The sequence below is a fragment of the Chrysemys picta genome, chromosome 4, assembly GCF_011386835.1.
Source record: "Chrysemys picta bellii isolate R12L10 chromosome 4, ASM1138683v2, whole genome shotgun sequence".
In the NCBI taxonomy this organism is placed as follows: domain Eukaryota; kingdom Metazoa; phylum Chordata; order Testudines; family Emydidae; genus Chrysemys; species Chrysemys picta.
Window position 1 is genome coordinate 3,264,533 of NC_088794.1, and position 15,658 is coordinate 3,280,190.

The window sequence follows — 15,658 nt, forward strand, 5'->3', positions numbered from 1 at the left end:
AAGTGCAATGAACTTTAGAGTTACAACAAATGTATGAGTCTGGTGTCTTCTTCTGGGACCTGGAGGTGCAGCTGCTGGGGGGAACTGCCAGTCGAAGGAGGCTGTGAAGCTGTGTGGCTCAACCTGGAGGAAAATTGAGACCCCCAAGGGGGTCTGGTACGCTGATGGGTTCCTCCTAGAGATGGTTCAAAAACTGGGGCCAAAGCACAGATACTGTGGATCCGTGACACCGCTGTACTGCCGGTGCCTCCCCCAGCCCCCCAACTCTGGCCTATAGTCCCCTCAACCAGCCACATCCCCCTGAGAGGTGCAGAGCCATTGAGAATGAACTGGAGGGGACGATCCTGCCCCCAGAGGGGGAATCAACTGGAGGGTTCGATTCTGCCCCCTGTAGAGGAGGGAGTAGACGGGAGGGGATGATCACCCCTTGGCGTAGGCCTGGCTTGCCATAAGGAACGTGCCTTAATGGCCGTGCCTGGGAAGGGGACTGGGAGGGTGAGTTGTAACTAGGGGATTGCGAAGCAGCGTGCTGGAGCCAGGGTATCTGTGCTAGCCAAGATAAGCAGCAACACCCTGATACTGAGAATAACGGCAAAGATAAACTAGGTCTGTAGAAATCAGCGTCCATAGGAACGGCGTGGGCAGCGCATACTGTGCAGGGACTGCAACGTAACCCAGCCAGTCCCTAGGGGGTGATGCAATGCCCAGCACATGCAGTGTGAGGTGTAACGGGGTACAAAGGAAGAGGTTTGCTGCGTAACCTGGGATGTCTCTGCCACTTAAGAAAAGTTCATGCTCTGTTCCTAAGTGACCGGGGATGAAACCTCCCAGGAACTCTGGCCCCTGCCCTAAGTGACCATGACAAGGGTGGGGGTCGAGCCCCGCAGGAATCCTGGGCCCAGCCTTGTTGGGGTTACAAGAACTCTGGCGCATGGGAGTGTGGAAGAGGTGCCCTTGAGGGCAGGCAGGCCTCTACCAGGGATCCATCAACCTCCCTGGAAGCCTGGTCCCGAGCGGAGCTACCCTGAGAGTTAGAAAAGTTTTTCCTAATTCCCAGCCCCTTGCTGCAAGCCAAGCTGCTTCCTTCTGGTCCCCCCTTCGCTGGACACGGAGCACAACCGCTCCCCAGAGTGACCCGTGTTCTCCCGTCCCAGCTCAGCCTTCTCTTCCCCAGGCTGAACACAGCCAGAGCCTGCAGCCGTCCCTCGCTGGCACCTGAACGGGTTTGTCCTGGGACATGGGAGAAGGGAGTGTGCAGAAAAGAGATTTATGTCTACACTGAGCCCTGCTAGGCCCTCCCCCCAACCCACTAGACCTCACTTCCCTCCCAGAGCTGGGGACAGAACCCAGGAGTCCTGGCCCCCCGTCCCTCCTGTTCTAACCCCTAGACCTCACTCCCCTCCCAGAGCCTGGATAGAACCCAGGAGTCCTGGCTCCCAGCCCTCCCCGCTCTAACCACTAGAGTCCACTTCCCTCCCAGAGCTGGGGACAGAACCCAGGAGTCCTGGCTCCCGCCGTTCCCGCTCTAACCACTAGACCCCACTCCCCTCCCAGAGCTAGGGAGAGAACCCAGGAGTCCTGGCTCCCAGGCATTCCCGCTCTAGCCACTAGACCCCACTCCCCTCCCAGAGCTAGGGAGAGAACCCAGGAGTCCTGGCTCCCCTCCCAGCCCCATCTACCAGTGGCTATTAATATCCTCCCCTCCAGCTACACCCCTCCCACGCCCTGGTAGCCAATCTCCTTTGGTGTCAGAGCCCCACTGCCGGGCAGGAGGAAATAGAAACGACCTTATGTTTTACTTTCATTTCTCCAGCAGAAAATTGTACTTGGACACTGACAGAGCGAGCTGTGGGACAGGTAATGGATGGGGGGGAGGGAACTACAATTCCTGGGGGCAGAATTATCCCTTCCAGTCTATCCCCCTTCCAGCGGGGACAGTCGTACCCTGCCCCCTCCCCTCTCTTCTGCCCACCCAGACAACCCACCTGAGGTTTGAATTGCTGGTTTCAAACCAGGGACACCAGTAGCCTCTGGGAGGCACCTAAGGGACTTCCCAGCCACTCCCCAGACTGTGGCTTGGTCCCGGCCCCAGCCCAACCAGCGCAGCCCCGCTCCACATCTTGAGCTCTGAGTTCCCCAGTGCTGGGGACACCCCCCATCCCCACTAGCACCCCAAGAAATGAGCAAACCCTCTTTGGCCAGCGCCTCATGCCACAGCCCCACTGCACCCAGAGCCCAGGGGTTCCAGCTCTCAGCTCCCCTCCCTCCCTGTTCTAACCCCCTCCCCTCCCAGAGCTGGGGAGAGAACCCAGGGGTCCGGGCTCCCTAGTATTACAGCTTTCCAGACCTAAACAGTTTCCCCCTCTGCCAGCCCTCCTGTTTGAGCACAGGGGGTGTGAGGGGGTTAATCCATTCATGTCCTGTTGTCTCAGTTCTCCAGCAGAGTTTGGCTTTAGCCCGAGCCCAGGAGGAGGGGAGTTCGGGCAACTGGAGCCCAGACTGTCACCTGCTGCGTTATGGGAAATGCAAATAATAAAGGGTAAGTGCTCCAGTCCCACCCAATTCAGGTGTAACCTTCTCCAGAGCTGGGGCTAGAGTCCACAAATCCTGGCTCCCAGCCCCTCGTGCTCTACCTCCTAGACTCCCCTCCCCTCCCGTCCTAGAGCTGGGATAGAACCCAGGAGTCCTGGCTCACAGGCCCCCTGCTGTGTGTCTCCCAGGCCAATCCCACCCCCCTCCTCAAAGCCAACTCCAGAGGGGATGGTGAAGCGACTCCAGGAGGACGTCACCTGCTCCATCTGCCTGGACATCTTGGACAACCCCGTCTCCATCGAGTGCGGCCACAACTTCTGCCGGGGCTGCCTCTCTGCTCACTGGAGCGGGGTCTCAGCCTGGGGATCCCAGTGCCCCGAGTGCCGAGCTCCCTGCTCCAGGGACAGGATGATCCCAGACACACGCGTCAAAAGCCTGGTGGAGAAAATCAGAGACCTGCCACGCGAAGAGACGCTGACAGCAACAGGGACAGTGAGCCCTGAGGTGGGGGCAGCCATGGCTGGTCCAGAGATGCAGCCACCTCTGGGGTGGGGCAGCCAGGGAACAGCTGCACGGCCACTCCCTGCAGCACAGTGTCTCCTAACTCCACGCTGGGGCCCTGGGGTCAGAGGGAAGGCCGGCTAACGGGATTCCTGTGTCCCTTTAGCAACTGGTCAGGTCCCTGGGCTGATAAGAGGGGAGCTGGACCTCAGGGCTCAGACCTCCTGATAAGAAATTAACCCCCAAGCAAACAGCCTGTGACTCCATACAGGGGACCCCAGTGGGGGGGCTAGCTGGCTGGAAGGTTGGGTGTGGGGGGGAGAGGATGGGACATGGGGCCTTTCCCCTCTAGGGGGCACTGGCTTGGATCTGGCCCAGGGCGGGACTGGTTGGTTCAGGGGATGGGAATGGGGTACTGGGCTCTGATCCAGGGCACAGGGGACTCACCATCTCAGAGGTGGGGTCCCAGCTCTGACCCTGCTCTGTCCCTGCAGCAGGGGCTGGGGGCTCAGCTGGGATCAGGGCGCCCGGTGCAGCTGGTGCGTCTGGATGACAAAGGGGGCCTGACCCTGGACGAGGAGGCCCTGAGCCGCTGCCTGGAGCAGGGTGGGGTGGGGAACGCCCCCGTCTGCCTGGTGTCCATCATCGGGGAGCAGCGCCGGGGCAAATCCTTCCTGCTGAACTACCTGCTGCGCCGGCTCCGGAGCCCGGTGAGTGTGAATGGGAGTGCAGTGTGTGTGAGTGAGTGCAGCCCTGATCCCCTCCCAGAGCTGGGGAGAGAACCCAGGAGTCCGGGCTCTCAGCTCCCCCTGCTCTAACCCACTAGACCCCACTCCCTTCCCAGAGCTCAGATAGAACCCAGGAATCCTGGCTTCCGGCCCCCGCTGCCCTAACCCACTAGACCCCACTCCCCTCCCACAGGGCAGTGCATGGGGATGGGAGCCCTAGGGTGGCTGGTACCTCACCCCTCCCCATCTCATGCTGTCCGACCAGTGGTATGAACTGCTGCCCCCTGCTGGTGGGGCTCAGACCAGCACAGATCTGTGACCTTTGTCCCCTGGCCACATCCGGTCAGCTGTGTCAGGGGAGTGGGGAGCTGTGTGTCCGTCTAGACCCTCGTCTGTGTGTCCGTCTAGACCCTCGTCTGTGTGTCTGTGTCAAGAGTGTTTGTTTAGACCTCACCGAGCTTGTCTGTGTGTCTGTCTCAGCCTGAGTCTGCCAGTCCCACCCTGGGCCAGATGTTTCCAACGCGCCGGTCCCCACACTACCTGCCTGCTAATAAAATACCCACAGTCCCCCTGCCCCCCTGCATTAATTGTCCCTCCCCCTGTGTCTCCCTCCCCCCCAGGAAGTGAAGGACGGATCCTGGATGGGCCGAGAGGAGGAGCCCTTGGAGGGGTTCGAGTGGCAAGTTGGCGCCCGCAGCGTCACCAAGGGGGTGTGGGCGTGGAGTCAGCCCTTCTGGGTCCCCACCGAGTGGGGGAAGGTGAGTGGGAAGGGCGGGAAAATGGGGTGGGGGGATGAGTGACCCCAGCAGATCTCTACTTGGGGGAGCAGAGCCGACAGAGGCCTGGGAGGGGAGGCAGGGAACCCAGTGCTGGGGCATCCGGGGGACAGAATGGGGAACTCACTTGTGACCCCGGCCTGTGGCTCCCCCCAGGTGGCCGTGCTGCTGGTCGACACAGAGGGCTCCATGGACATTGTCAGAGACACAGAGACCAGCGTCAAACTCTCCGCCCTCTCCATGCTGCTTGGCTCCTACCAGGTTGGCACTAGGGGGCGCTGTGCTGTGGGGGGAGGGTCGTGCTGGTTTCTGTATCTAACCCTGTCCTCTCTGATTACTTGCAGATCCTGAATGTTTCCAGCCAGATAAAGGACCCTGATCTAGCATATCTGGAGGTGAAGCAGGGAGAGGGCAGGATGTGGCGCCGTTCTCAGACAGCCTCTCAGGGTTCCCTCTCCACTCTGGGGTACAGCTGTGGGGACCCGCATGAAAGACCCCCCTAAGCTTATTTCTACTAGCTTAGGTTAAAAACTTCCCCAAGGCACAACTCCTTCCTTGTCTTTGGATGGGTATTGCTGCCACCACCAAGTGAGTTACACAAAGATTAAGGAAAAGGACCACTTGGAGTTCCTGTTTCCCCAGAATATCCCCCCAAGCCCCTTCATCCCCCTTCCTGGAGAGGCTTGAGAATCATATACCAACCGAATAGGTTAACAAGGTGAGCACAGACCAGACCCTTGGGTTTTTAGGACACTTGAAAAAACAGAACTTTGTTATAAAGAAAAAAGTAAAAGAAGCACCTCTGTAAAATCAGGACAGAAAGTAATTTTACAGGGTAATAAGATTCAAAACACAGAGGATTTCCCCTCTAGGCAAAACTTTAAAGTTACAAAAAACCAGAAATAAACCTCCCTCTTAGCATAGGGGCAATTCACAAGCTAAAACAAAAGATAATCTAACGCATTTCCTTCCTATTACTTACAATTTGTAATCTTAGATGCTTAGTTCAGGTATGGCTTTAGGAGATGTATTTTTCCTGTCCTGATTCCTCACTGACCTGGAGAGAACACACAGAGAGAGACAAAACAAAAACCTTCCCCCACAGATTTGAAAGTATCTTCTCCCCTTATTGGTCCTTTTGGTCAGGTGCCAACCAGGTTATTTGAGCTTCTTAACCCTTTAGAGGTAAAGGAGGGATTTTATGCTTCCCTTAGCTGTATGTTCATGACACAGCCCCAATGGGGTAGCCCGCCCATTCTACAGCTGGGGAAACTGAGGCCCAGAGAGAATCAGTGACTTGCTGAGGTCAATGGGGAGTCTGTGGAACAGCCAGAGATAGAACCCACTAGACCCTGATCCCCTCCCAGAGCTGGGGAGAGAACCCAGGAGTCTTGGGGCTGTATCCAGCAGGGCCCAGCTTCTGTGCTGGTGCAGGGGCTGGAGCTCGCCCCTGCCTGAGCTCCAGGCTTACTGAGAACATGGGTGTTGCCAGGACTCTGGGAACGTCTCAGTATTTGGTATCTTGCTCTATTCTGTTCCTACCGTTGGTGGGCATGGTGGGCAAGCAGAGCCCCTGGCATGGGGCAGGGGAGCGGGGAACCTTGACCCGCAGTTCTGCTCTTTGGCCACTAGGTGTCTCTGCACCACAGGGGGAAAGCCGTGGGACCCTGGTAACAGACCGAGACCAAGCTGGAGCTGCAACTTGTGTGTGTGTGTGTGTGTGTGTGTGGGGGGGCTATTTGTTGGTAGGATTTCCACTCCCACACACCCCCAGGGCACACACTGCCTCCCCGCCCCAGAGATCCCAGCCCCAGACTCACCCCCCTGCTCTCTCTGCTCTGCAGATGTTTCTGCACGTGGCCGAAGAGGTGGGAAAGGAATACGGGCTGGAGTCCATTCAGGTGAGATTACATTTCCCACCCCGCACCCTGCCCCATGCAACCCTCTCACCCCACTGCATGGGATGTTCCTGCCCCAGCCACCCCCTGCCCCACACCCGAGGGGTTCAGCCTTCCCCTCCTGACATCGTCCCATCTCCCCTGCAGCACCTAGACCTGCTGGTGCGGGATTGGAGCAACTCCACGGTCCTTGGAAGTGACGGTGGGAAGGAGCATCTGAGAGACGTCCGACAGGTGAGTGTGGGGAATGGGACGTGGGGCCTTTCCCCTCTGGAGGGTGTTGGCTCTGATCCGGCCCCAGGGCAAAGGCCTGGCTGGCTCTAAGGAGCCTGGAATGGGTCCCAGGGTATTTCCCTCTGTTGATGTCTCACTTTGCTGATTTCCCCTGGCTCTGACAGATGCTGGCAGCGAGGTCCCCTTGCAAACACCCCAAGGCCCTGGAAGCGCTGAGGAGAAGCAGCAGCCGCTGTTACCTGATGCCCTTCCCTGGCAAGCGGATCATGACTGGGAGCCAGGGAAGCCTGAGAGGTAACGGACGCGGGACAGCGGCTCTGAGCCTGTGCGACGGGGAGTCTCCGTCTCTGCCAGCAACGGGCCGTGGGGGGATGCTCTGGCTCCGGGTTCATTGCCATGTCCCTCCCCTTCGCAGACATGGATGAGGATTTCCGGGACAGCCTGAGGGAGTATGTCACCACCCTGGTGGGCTCGGCCGGTCAACACGCGTGGAGAGACCGGCATGGGGCGCTGCTGACCGGGACACAGCTTGCTGCTCGCATAAAGGTGGGGACTGGCCAGCTGGGGATGGGGTCTCAGTAGGGGGCGCTCTACCCTGGCTGGCAGTGCTGGCCCCATGCCCCCATGTGGCGCTAAGGGGGCTGCGCTGCAGGGAGCGGGGTGGGGTTCTGTAGGGACGCTCTCCCCAGCAGTCAGGGCTGTCCCCAGTACCCCTGGTGGCACTAGGGGGCGCTGTGCTGCAGGGAGTGGGGTGGGGGTTCTGTAGGGACGCTCTCCCCAGCAGTCAGGGCTGTACCCAGTACCCCTGGTGGCACTAAGGGGGCTGCGCTGCAGGGAGCGGGGTGGGGGTTCTGTAGGGACGCTCTCCCCAGCAGTCAGGGCTGTACCCAGTACCCCTGGTGGCACTAGGGGGCGCTGTCCTGTGGGGAGTGGGCTTAGCCCTTTTTGCTGAATTTCTGTTAATTAAGAATTAGGGTTGTATTTATATCCTAGCAGAATCCCAGCTTGGATGGTTCTACTGAGCCTTCCTACATCATCCAGGGAACTTCTTCATTTCCCCGCCAAACTGATTCCCACCGTTGTCTTATGGCCGTTCCCCAGCTGCCCTGCCCCAGAGGTGGCTGTATCTCAGTGCCGGGCGAACCATCCCCATGTTCATGGTTTTCTAAGCCCTGTGGAGTCTGTATTGTGATTTCTTGTGCTTTCTTTGCAGAAATTCTCTGATCTGATGAAGAAACATCACTGTGGCTTCTCCTCTCCCGCTCAGGTACCTTCTCTGCTGTCTCTGCCTCTGACCTGATCTAGGGGTGTGTCCCGCCTCCTGAATTCACTTCCGATGTAAAACTGCTTCCTACTTTTGTCTTACTGCTGCTGCCTTGCCCGAAAGGTGGCTGCATCTCATGTCTGGCAAGTCATCCCCGTGTGGGGTTGCTGTGAGGCTATTCCCCAGCTGCCCCACCCCAGAAGTGGCTGCATCTCGGCACTGGGTGAGCCATCCCTCTGCAGTGTTGTGTGTGGCTGTTCCCAGATGCTCCGACCCAGAGGTGGCTGCATCTCAGGAGTATGTTTGTTTTTTTTCCCCACGCAGCTAAATTTTAGTTATCGGCGAAATATCAAAAGCCGAAATACTTCGATTTGGAAATGCCACTGTGGTGTCTCATGGGAATTATAGCTTGGCTCTGCATGCTCCCTTTTCTTCCCATAAATCAATTCTGGTCAGACTTCAGCTCCCATGATGCACCACAGAGGAGGGAGATGATGCATCATGGGAGTCCGTGGCTGTGGAGCATCATGGGGCTTGTAGTTTGGGTGCCTGGCGTCAGGCAGAGCTGCCACAGTGGCTCATGGGAGTTGTAGTTTCACACTGGCTAGTGACGTCGCTCTGTTAGATGAGGTTGCTGTGGTGGAAACTGCAGTCGCTAGGTGGAGACAGGGCCCCATAAACTGTGGCTGACCCCAGCCATGTCCTCCCTGTGCAGATGGCCATCACCTTCCACAACCAGAGAGTCCTGGACAGGGCCAGCGCAGACCACGCTCTTTTCCTGAAGGAGAAGGTGAGTCTGGGGGCGTGTCTGTGCCCCAGCCAGGGGAACCCCAGGGAACCATCCCAGCGAATGCCACTGGCTGTGGGCTTGGGGGTAGGAGACGGGACCTCGTATCGCTATAGCCACCCTGGGAGCTGGAGATGAGAGGCTCAAACTCCTGCACCAGGGTTGTGGGGGCGGATACGTTTACCCTGTGGCCTTCTGCAGTAGTGGAGGAGTCATGGCCCAGGTGGTTAATGGACTGGACCAGGACTAGGAACTCCTGGATTTTGTCCACTGCAATGCTGCAGACTCCACTGGGTGAGTCACAGAGTCTCTCTGGACCTCAGTTTCCCCATCTAGCAAAGGGGGAGAATGATCCTGCATTCGGGGGTTTTAGCCTGTGAGCTTTTTGGGGCAGGGATGGTCTCTCACTGAGTTTGTGTGCCGGACCCAGCGTGAGGGGGGCCCACCATGTCAGTCTGGGTCTATGCCGTGCCCGGCGTGGGCGGGGGGGGGCCATGTCAGGCTGGGTCTGTGCCGCGGCCAGCGCGAGGGGGGAACCTCAGCCCAGGTCTGTGTTGTGCCTGGTGTGAGGGGGGCCCCCATCTCAGTCCCGGTGTGTGCTGTGCCTGGCGCGAGGCGGGCCCCCATCTCGGTCGGGTGGGTGGGGTCTGTGCTGCGCTTTCCCATTCTAATGCTCTTGGCCGTCTCCTCTCCCGGCGGGCGCAGGACGGCGACTCCCGGAACATGATCGACTGCCTGAAGGTGCGGCCGAGCAAGATGGTGGAGCTGTTGGCGGAGCGGCGCGGGCACTTGCTGTGGCGGTGCCGGACCGACATGCGGGAGCCGGCGCTGGAGAAAGAGGCCCGGCTGACAGAGCTGGAGGAGGAGCTGACACAGGAGGCTGAGACCTTCCTGGAGATCTACGGGAAGCGCTTCAAGAAATTCGCCATTTTGGCAGGCGTGGGTGCGGGGGCGCTGGCTCTGGCCCCGGTGGGCGGAGCTGTCGGTGCCGGGATCGGTGCCGGGATTGCCGCTGCTGCCATCGCCGCCGAGGTGGCTGTGGCCATTGGGGCTGGGACGGGCGCCGCGGCCGGTATCATCGTGGGTGGGGGCGTGGGCGGGGGCGTGGGTGGGAATGTCGCCCGGAGGGATAGGCAGAGGGCTGAGGCCGCTGGTGGTGGGAGGGAGGAGGGGGATGGCACTGAGGATCTATCCGATGACAAACCTCTGATCTGATCGGTGTCTCCCCCTCCCCCCAATCTGGACTGACGAATGGGGTGACGGGGCTGCAGCATAGCCCAGATACATCCCCCAGAAGCCACCCCAGAGCGGGGAGCCATCACCCACAGATTCTAAGAAGGGACATTTAGATCCTCTCATCTGACCTGTTGTGCCACCCAGGCTGCAGAACGCCGCCCACTTCCCCCTGCGTTGGGCCCGATATCTCCCATTAGACTAAATCATCTCCCGGAAGGGCGGCCAGTCTGGCTCGGAAGACAGAAGAGATGGAGACCCCACCGCTTTCCCACTGGTGAATCACCCACGCTGTGAAAAATCCGGTGCCTCATTTCCGATTGGAGTTTGTCTGACTTTAACTTCCAGCCCTCAATCCTCGCTCTGCCTTCCTCTGACATTGCAGGGCCACTCCGGCTGCAACACGAAGCGCTTGGAAATGCCCGGCCGACGGTCCTGTCCCGAGATCACCCACTGGGGGTGACAACGGGTGCCTGGCTTACTTCCTACATGAACAGTCCTGTGGTCCGCTCCTGGGGGATAGATCTCCAGTCGCCCCTCTGAGCGGGAAGACGTGTCCAGGGGAGACAGCACAGGGAGACGTGGGTTTCTTGCTCTACCATGGACTTCCTCTCTGACTTTGGCCAAGTCACTTAGTTTTTCCATGCCTCAGTTTCCCATCTGTATAATGAGGGTAATAATGCACTGAAAGATGGTGAGGGGTTTGAGCTCTACTGAGAGAAAACACTATCCAAGAAACCAGCATCATTCTTTATTCCGGGGGAGGGCTATAAAACCATCCGAAGCTAAAGGGAATCAGTTCCACACGCATCAATGCACGCCGAGCACTGGACACCATCTGGCCAACTCCACAGGAAGTCTCAGCTCCCACCCTTCAGTGCTCGTGAAAGGCCAGGACTTGGGCTTGGGGATTTCCAACCAATGGGGGCTCGGGCTAGCGGGACTCTCCAGCTGTTCCACGCCAGCCTCCGCTGGCGCCTATGATCCGATAGACGCTCTAGCGTGAGGTAGGGGGTCAGCTCCATCCTGGCCTGGGCTTGGTGAGTCGGGAGCGCCCCTTCCCCTCACAGATTCCAGGGCCTGGATAACAATGTCCAGTGATGGAGAATCTGTTCCAATTGTTCTCACTGTTAAAAATGTCTGCCTTACTTCCAGTCTGAGTTTAGTCTAGACTTTTCTGTGCTAGACCGAAGGACCTATTGTCAAATATTTGTTCCCCGGATGGGTACGTATGGACTGGGATCTAGTCACCCCTTAACCTGCTCTTTGAGTCCTATCTCCCTAAGAACTCCTTGGAAACCTGATATCAGGGCTGCGGGTTTTCAGAGGCTGCACCTCTCGGGACAGAGCAAGAGAAAGCAGAAGTCACTTGAGACTATGGACTGTAAAGTGGTTCTGCTGGAAGGTGGCCAGTCAACGGGTCCTGGGTGCAGGACAGTCTCAGAGCAATGGAGGCATTTAAGCAATTTCCTTTGTGCGAAACAGGAGGTAAGGTATTTGGGGCACTGGGTTAGGGTGTCAATGTACGGATGAGTGCGTGTGTGTGTCTGTGAGCACCTGTAAATAACCGCCCTGGGGAGTGCTAAAGAGTAATCTCCCAGATGTAAATAACTGTGAAGTTTTGACTCATCAAACCTTGAATGGCGAGTTCCTAGTTTTGGGACAAGTCTCCACAGAAACCATCAGCTGTAATTTGGTTAGGGGAAGATACAGCTGCTGCTAATCGGAAGTGCTTTGTTAACGTGTATTCCTGTGGTTGCGGGGAGGGGGGGGGGGCGGACACAGAAGGGGAAACAGATTAGCCATTAAACGAACAGGAGTACTTGTGGCACCTTAGAGACTAACAAATTTATTTGAGCATAAGCTTTCGTGGGCTACAGTCTACTTCATCGGATGCATAGAATGGAACATATAGTGAGGAGATCTATAAACATACAGAGAACGTGAAAAGGTGGGAGTTGTCCTACCAACTCTAAGAGGCTAATTAATTAAGATGAGCTATTGTCAGCAGGAGAAAATAACCTTTGTAGTGATCATCAAGATAGCCCATTTAAGACAGTTTGAGAAGAAGGTGTGAGGATACTTAACATGGGGAAATAGATTCAAGGAAATGCAGTGATGAAAACTGGAAATAGGATGTGAGCCGAAGCCTCACCAGTGCTGAGTAGAGTGGGACAGTTACCTCCCGTGTCTCACATACGACCTTCCAGTTAATACACCCAACATGACATTTCCCATTTTTACTCCCCATCACACTCTTGTCTTTAGTGATTTGTCTGCGTTGATGACTTGATTCTAATATTGCTGCTGCTAATTTGATTACTTGATCTTATTTTCACCTCAACTGGAGAATGGCCGAGTCAGTTGGGTAGAGTTTGTGTTGGCTTGGTCTTAGCGATCTGTTTTCTTGATTTTGTATTCAGGGTTGTTTTACTTGTAACAAAATGGCTAGAAAGCACACTGGGTCTTTTTTTTTTTTTTTCTTTCAATCAGCAACTTGGGCCAGAACCATAGAGAATCTTTGGCTGGTACCAGCCAAGCCGCTGAGGAAAGCCATTAGCTTCCCGTAAAGTAACTGTGGTTCTCATAGGGTCTGTCTGGTGCCTGGCATGAGAGAACCCTGATCCCAGCTGCAGAGGAAACCCTAACCCTTAACAGCGCCTCATAACCTTAACCCCCGACTGGGTATGTGTCACTTAAATCAATTCCCTGCCTTTGCAGGGGCCGTGGTCATGGTGCACCTCAGCCTCTCCTGTTCTCTGCCCGTGGCACAAGCCAGTCAGTCTCCTGAGGGCTGTAATGCTTGGGTCTAATTCTAGCTGTTGGCTTGGTGTGGGGGCGTCTGGGGGGTGTTGGGGGGCCTGTGATATACACCTCAGAGTAGCTGGTCTGGCCATCTGGCCATGAACCCTAACCCTGCCTAACCCAAGCAGCCCCCATATCTAACCCATAAATCTAACCCTCACCTTTAACCCTACCTCTAACTCCCACCCTCCAACCCTGCCACTAACCCATCTAACATCCAACCCCTGCCTTTGCCCCAACCTCTAAAAAGGCACCCAACTCTCGAAGCGGAAGGTAGGGAGGTTTGGGATGGTCCTTAGATCCTGGGGGAGGTCATTCCACCATCTGGACCAGGCCCCGGAGAAACGTCTGTCTCCCACAGCGATGAGCTTCACCCTTATTGTCGAGAACTCCATTGGACCAGCAGGTCAACCATGGTCTTCATCCTGGATCTCTCAGCTCTTTCAGACACAGTGGACCCAGGACATGAAGTGCCTTGAAGATAAGCCTGAGACCATGAACTTGATTCAATATTGTAGCACAGATGTGGGCATATGGCCCCTGTGTCCGGCCTTCTTCTCAATATTTCACCGAAGGGGGTCATGTGTGGGCTCTGCTGAATGCTGGGAAGCAGCTGCTTGTCACGGTTGTTGCCAGATGTTTGTATGAGCAACGGTTTTAGAGCCAGGTCCCAGGTAGGACATTGAGTTCTGAATCTTCTGGGAGTCAATCCTGAGGCGGGGGGAGGCTGGGAGCCAACCCGGTCAATGTGAGAACAATGCACATCCGTGGAGGCAGCCTCTGTCTGCTGGCTGGACGAGATGCAGGCTGGCCATCTACAGAGACAAACCGACCCCAAGGGAATGCTCAGGCAAGGGGGCCCCTGGGCTCAGAGATAATAGCTTGTGCCTGGATCAGAGCAGAAGAAATGGCCCATTACAGAGGAGTGACTCTGCCAGTGGGGGGAACAAGGGATCCCAGACTGGACAAGCGCTGTGAGAACCAACCAGCGGGAGAGAAACACCTCAGCAGACAGGAAAGGAATCTGTTAGCAAGGACGGGATCTAGACGGCATCTGATGTTTTCCTTTTACCTGTAACCTCAGGTTTCCAAAGCCTGTTCCTTGCTTTTTATTTGAATCTCTATCTGAGGCTCTGTTAAATGAACTTCAATTTGATCTGATTGTAAACCTGTAAGGGACAGGGGGACTGTCATGAATAGGGGGGATTTATGTACCCTTGGCAACTGTACTGAATTGCCTTACCTGTAAGGGATTAAGTAGTTCAAATAACCTAGTCGGCACCTGACCAGAAGGACCAATAAGAAAAGAAAATACTTTCAAATCTGGCGGAGGATTTGTTTGTTGTTGTTGTTCCTTCTCTGGATGGATGGAGAAGCCAAGCGGGTACAACATCTCCTGAAAATATACCTGGAATAATCCATCTAAATCCACAGAAATTGTAAGCAAGGGAAGGAAATGCATTCGGTTATCTTTGGTCTAGCTTGTGAATTTTCCTGTGCTACAGAGGTAGTTTTATTACTCTTTTTGTGACTGTGAAACTGAGTCCAGAGGGGAATCCTCTGTCTTTTAAATCTTTTTATTACCCTGTAAAGTTACCTTCCATCCTGATTTTGCAGGTGTGATTTTTTTTCTTTATAAATAAAGTTCTTCTTTTAAGAACCCGATTGATTTTCAGTGTCCTGAAGCCAAAGGGTCTGGTCTGTGCTCACATTGCTAAAGCAATTGGTTGGTATTTTATTCTCAAGTCTCCCCAGGAAAGGGGGTGAAGAGGCTTGGGGGGATATTTTGGGGAAATAGGGATTCCAACTGACCCCTGAATTTTTGTGTAAATCACTTCGTGGTGGCAGCAATACCGTCCAAGGACAAGGAAAGGAATTTGTGCCTTGGGGAAGTTTTTAACCTAAGCTGGTAGAAGATAAGCTTAGGGGGTCTTTCATGCAGGTCCCCACATCTGTACCCCAGAGTTCAGTGTGTGGATGTGAACCCAGACAGGGGCATAGGTGGTTTGGCCTAGCTGTCACAGCGGGGCTGAGGCCTGCCCACCAGGGACGGGTGTCGCCATTCAGGAGTTGGAGGAATCACACGGCCAGGTCCTGTAGACTGGAGTCGGGCTCAGAGTCAGGCTGGAGTCAGAGACCGGAGAGCGGGAGACATACTGGACTCTGGCATTGCAGCAGGTGAAGGTCTGTGGTTGCCCAGCCAATTTCCTGGCCCTCCCCTGCAGGTTAAGTAGGGGCAGCTGGCCAATCAGAGGGCGGCAGGGTACTGTCACGCTGGGTCTTGTGGGTGGCACTTCCTGTGGTGCCAATTTCCCACAGTGCTTCCTGGCTATGCCTCCGCCTGGCCCCCGGTGGCACTGTGGGAATATCAGCTGCCCCAGGCTCTGCAGACCTGGGTTCTAGTCCCCAGCTCCTTACAAAACCTGCCTGAGGACGAGGTGTGCAGGGAGCATGGAACTGAAGTGGAGCAGTGGAGCTCTGTTTCCATGGAGGCAGCAGATTGGCGCATATTGCGGGTGTGCCGAAGGCAGGTGACTGGGCACTGGAGTGTAATGGAATCAGGTGTGTAAATGGCCAGCCTGCAGTGGGATACAGAGGGGTTTGCAGAGCACCTGGTGTGAGAGGGTGCCTCGAATGTAACCTGGAACTGGGGTACCACTGAGTCCCTCCAAGTGGGGCTTTCTCTCACACTGATGCTGTTGCTAAGCCACAAACCTCTGTCACATACGGTGTTTCCACAGGCAAGGGCACACCCTGCTGAGTTATAGGGATGCTTCTCCCAGTTCACTCAGGAACTAACAATAAAGAGGTTCCAGCCAATTCCCCCCAGTTCCCCAGCCTACAACCCCAGGGCTGTACCATCTTGCCCTGACCATTGTAAGTTTATAACCAGTCCACCC

At 56.1% G+C, this 15,658-nt stretch overlaps 1 protein-coding gene across 2 annotated transcripts; it reads left to right on the top strand.

The window, feature by feature from the left end:
* Positions 1-1,730: 1,730 nt before the first annotated feature.
* On the top strand, positions 1,731-14,614 carry LOC135983291 (RING finger protein 112-like). Of its 2 annotated transcripts, XR_010600868.1 has the most exons (15): positions 1,731-1,857; positions 2,433-2,539; positions 2,721-3,036; positions 3,528-3,743; positions 4,382-4,519; positions 4,694-4,798; positions 4,882-4,932; positions 6,382-6,438; positions 6,583-6,669; positions 6,834-6,963; positions 7,085-7,215; positions 7,883-7,936; positions 8,649-8,723; positions 9,426-12,638; positions 13,120-14,614. XR_010600868.1 is itself a non-coding variant. In XM_065594135.1 (14 exons), exons 2-14 carry the CDS (start codon positions 2,517-2,519, stop codon positions 9,933-9,935), a joined length of 1,893 nt encoding a protein of 630 aa, XP_065450207.1. In that variant the 5' UTR covers positions 1,731-1,857; positions 2,433-2,516; the 3' UTR covers positions 9,936-14,612. The 2 variants fall into 2 exon arrangements, 1 of the variants encoding a protein (XP_065450207.1); XM_065594135.1 differs by having other exon boundaries at positions 9,426-14,612.
* Positions 14,615-15,658: the final 1,044 nt, after the last annotated feature.

What these genes read in the sequence shown, in the direction of transcription:
- LOC135983291 (XM_065594135.1), top strand. Translation starts at nt 2,517, where the DNA reads ATGGGAAATGCAAATAATAAAGG. An exon ending in CTGATCTAGCATATCTGGAG is followed by an intron (nt 4,933 to 6,381) that starts GTGAAGCAGGGA and finishes TCTGCTCTGCAG; the next exon opens with ATGTTTCTGCACGTGGCCGA. An exon ending in GAGCCAGGGAAGCCTGAGAG is followed by an intron (nt 6,964 to 7,084) that starts GTAACGGACGCG and finishes TCCCCTTCGCAG; the next exon opens with ACATGGATGAGGATTTCCGG.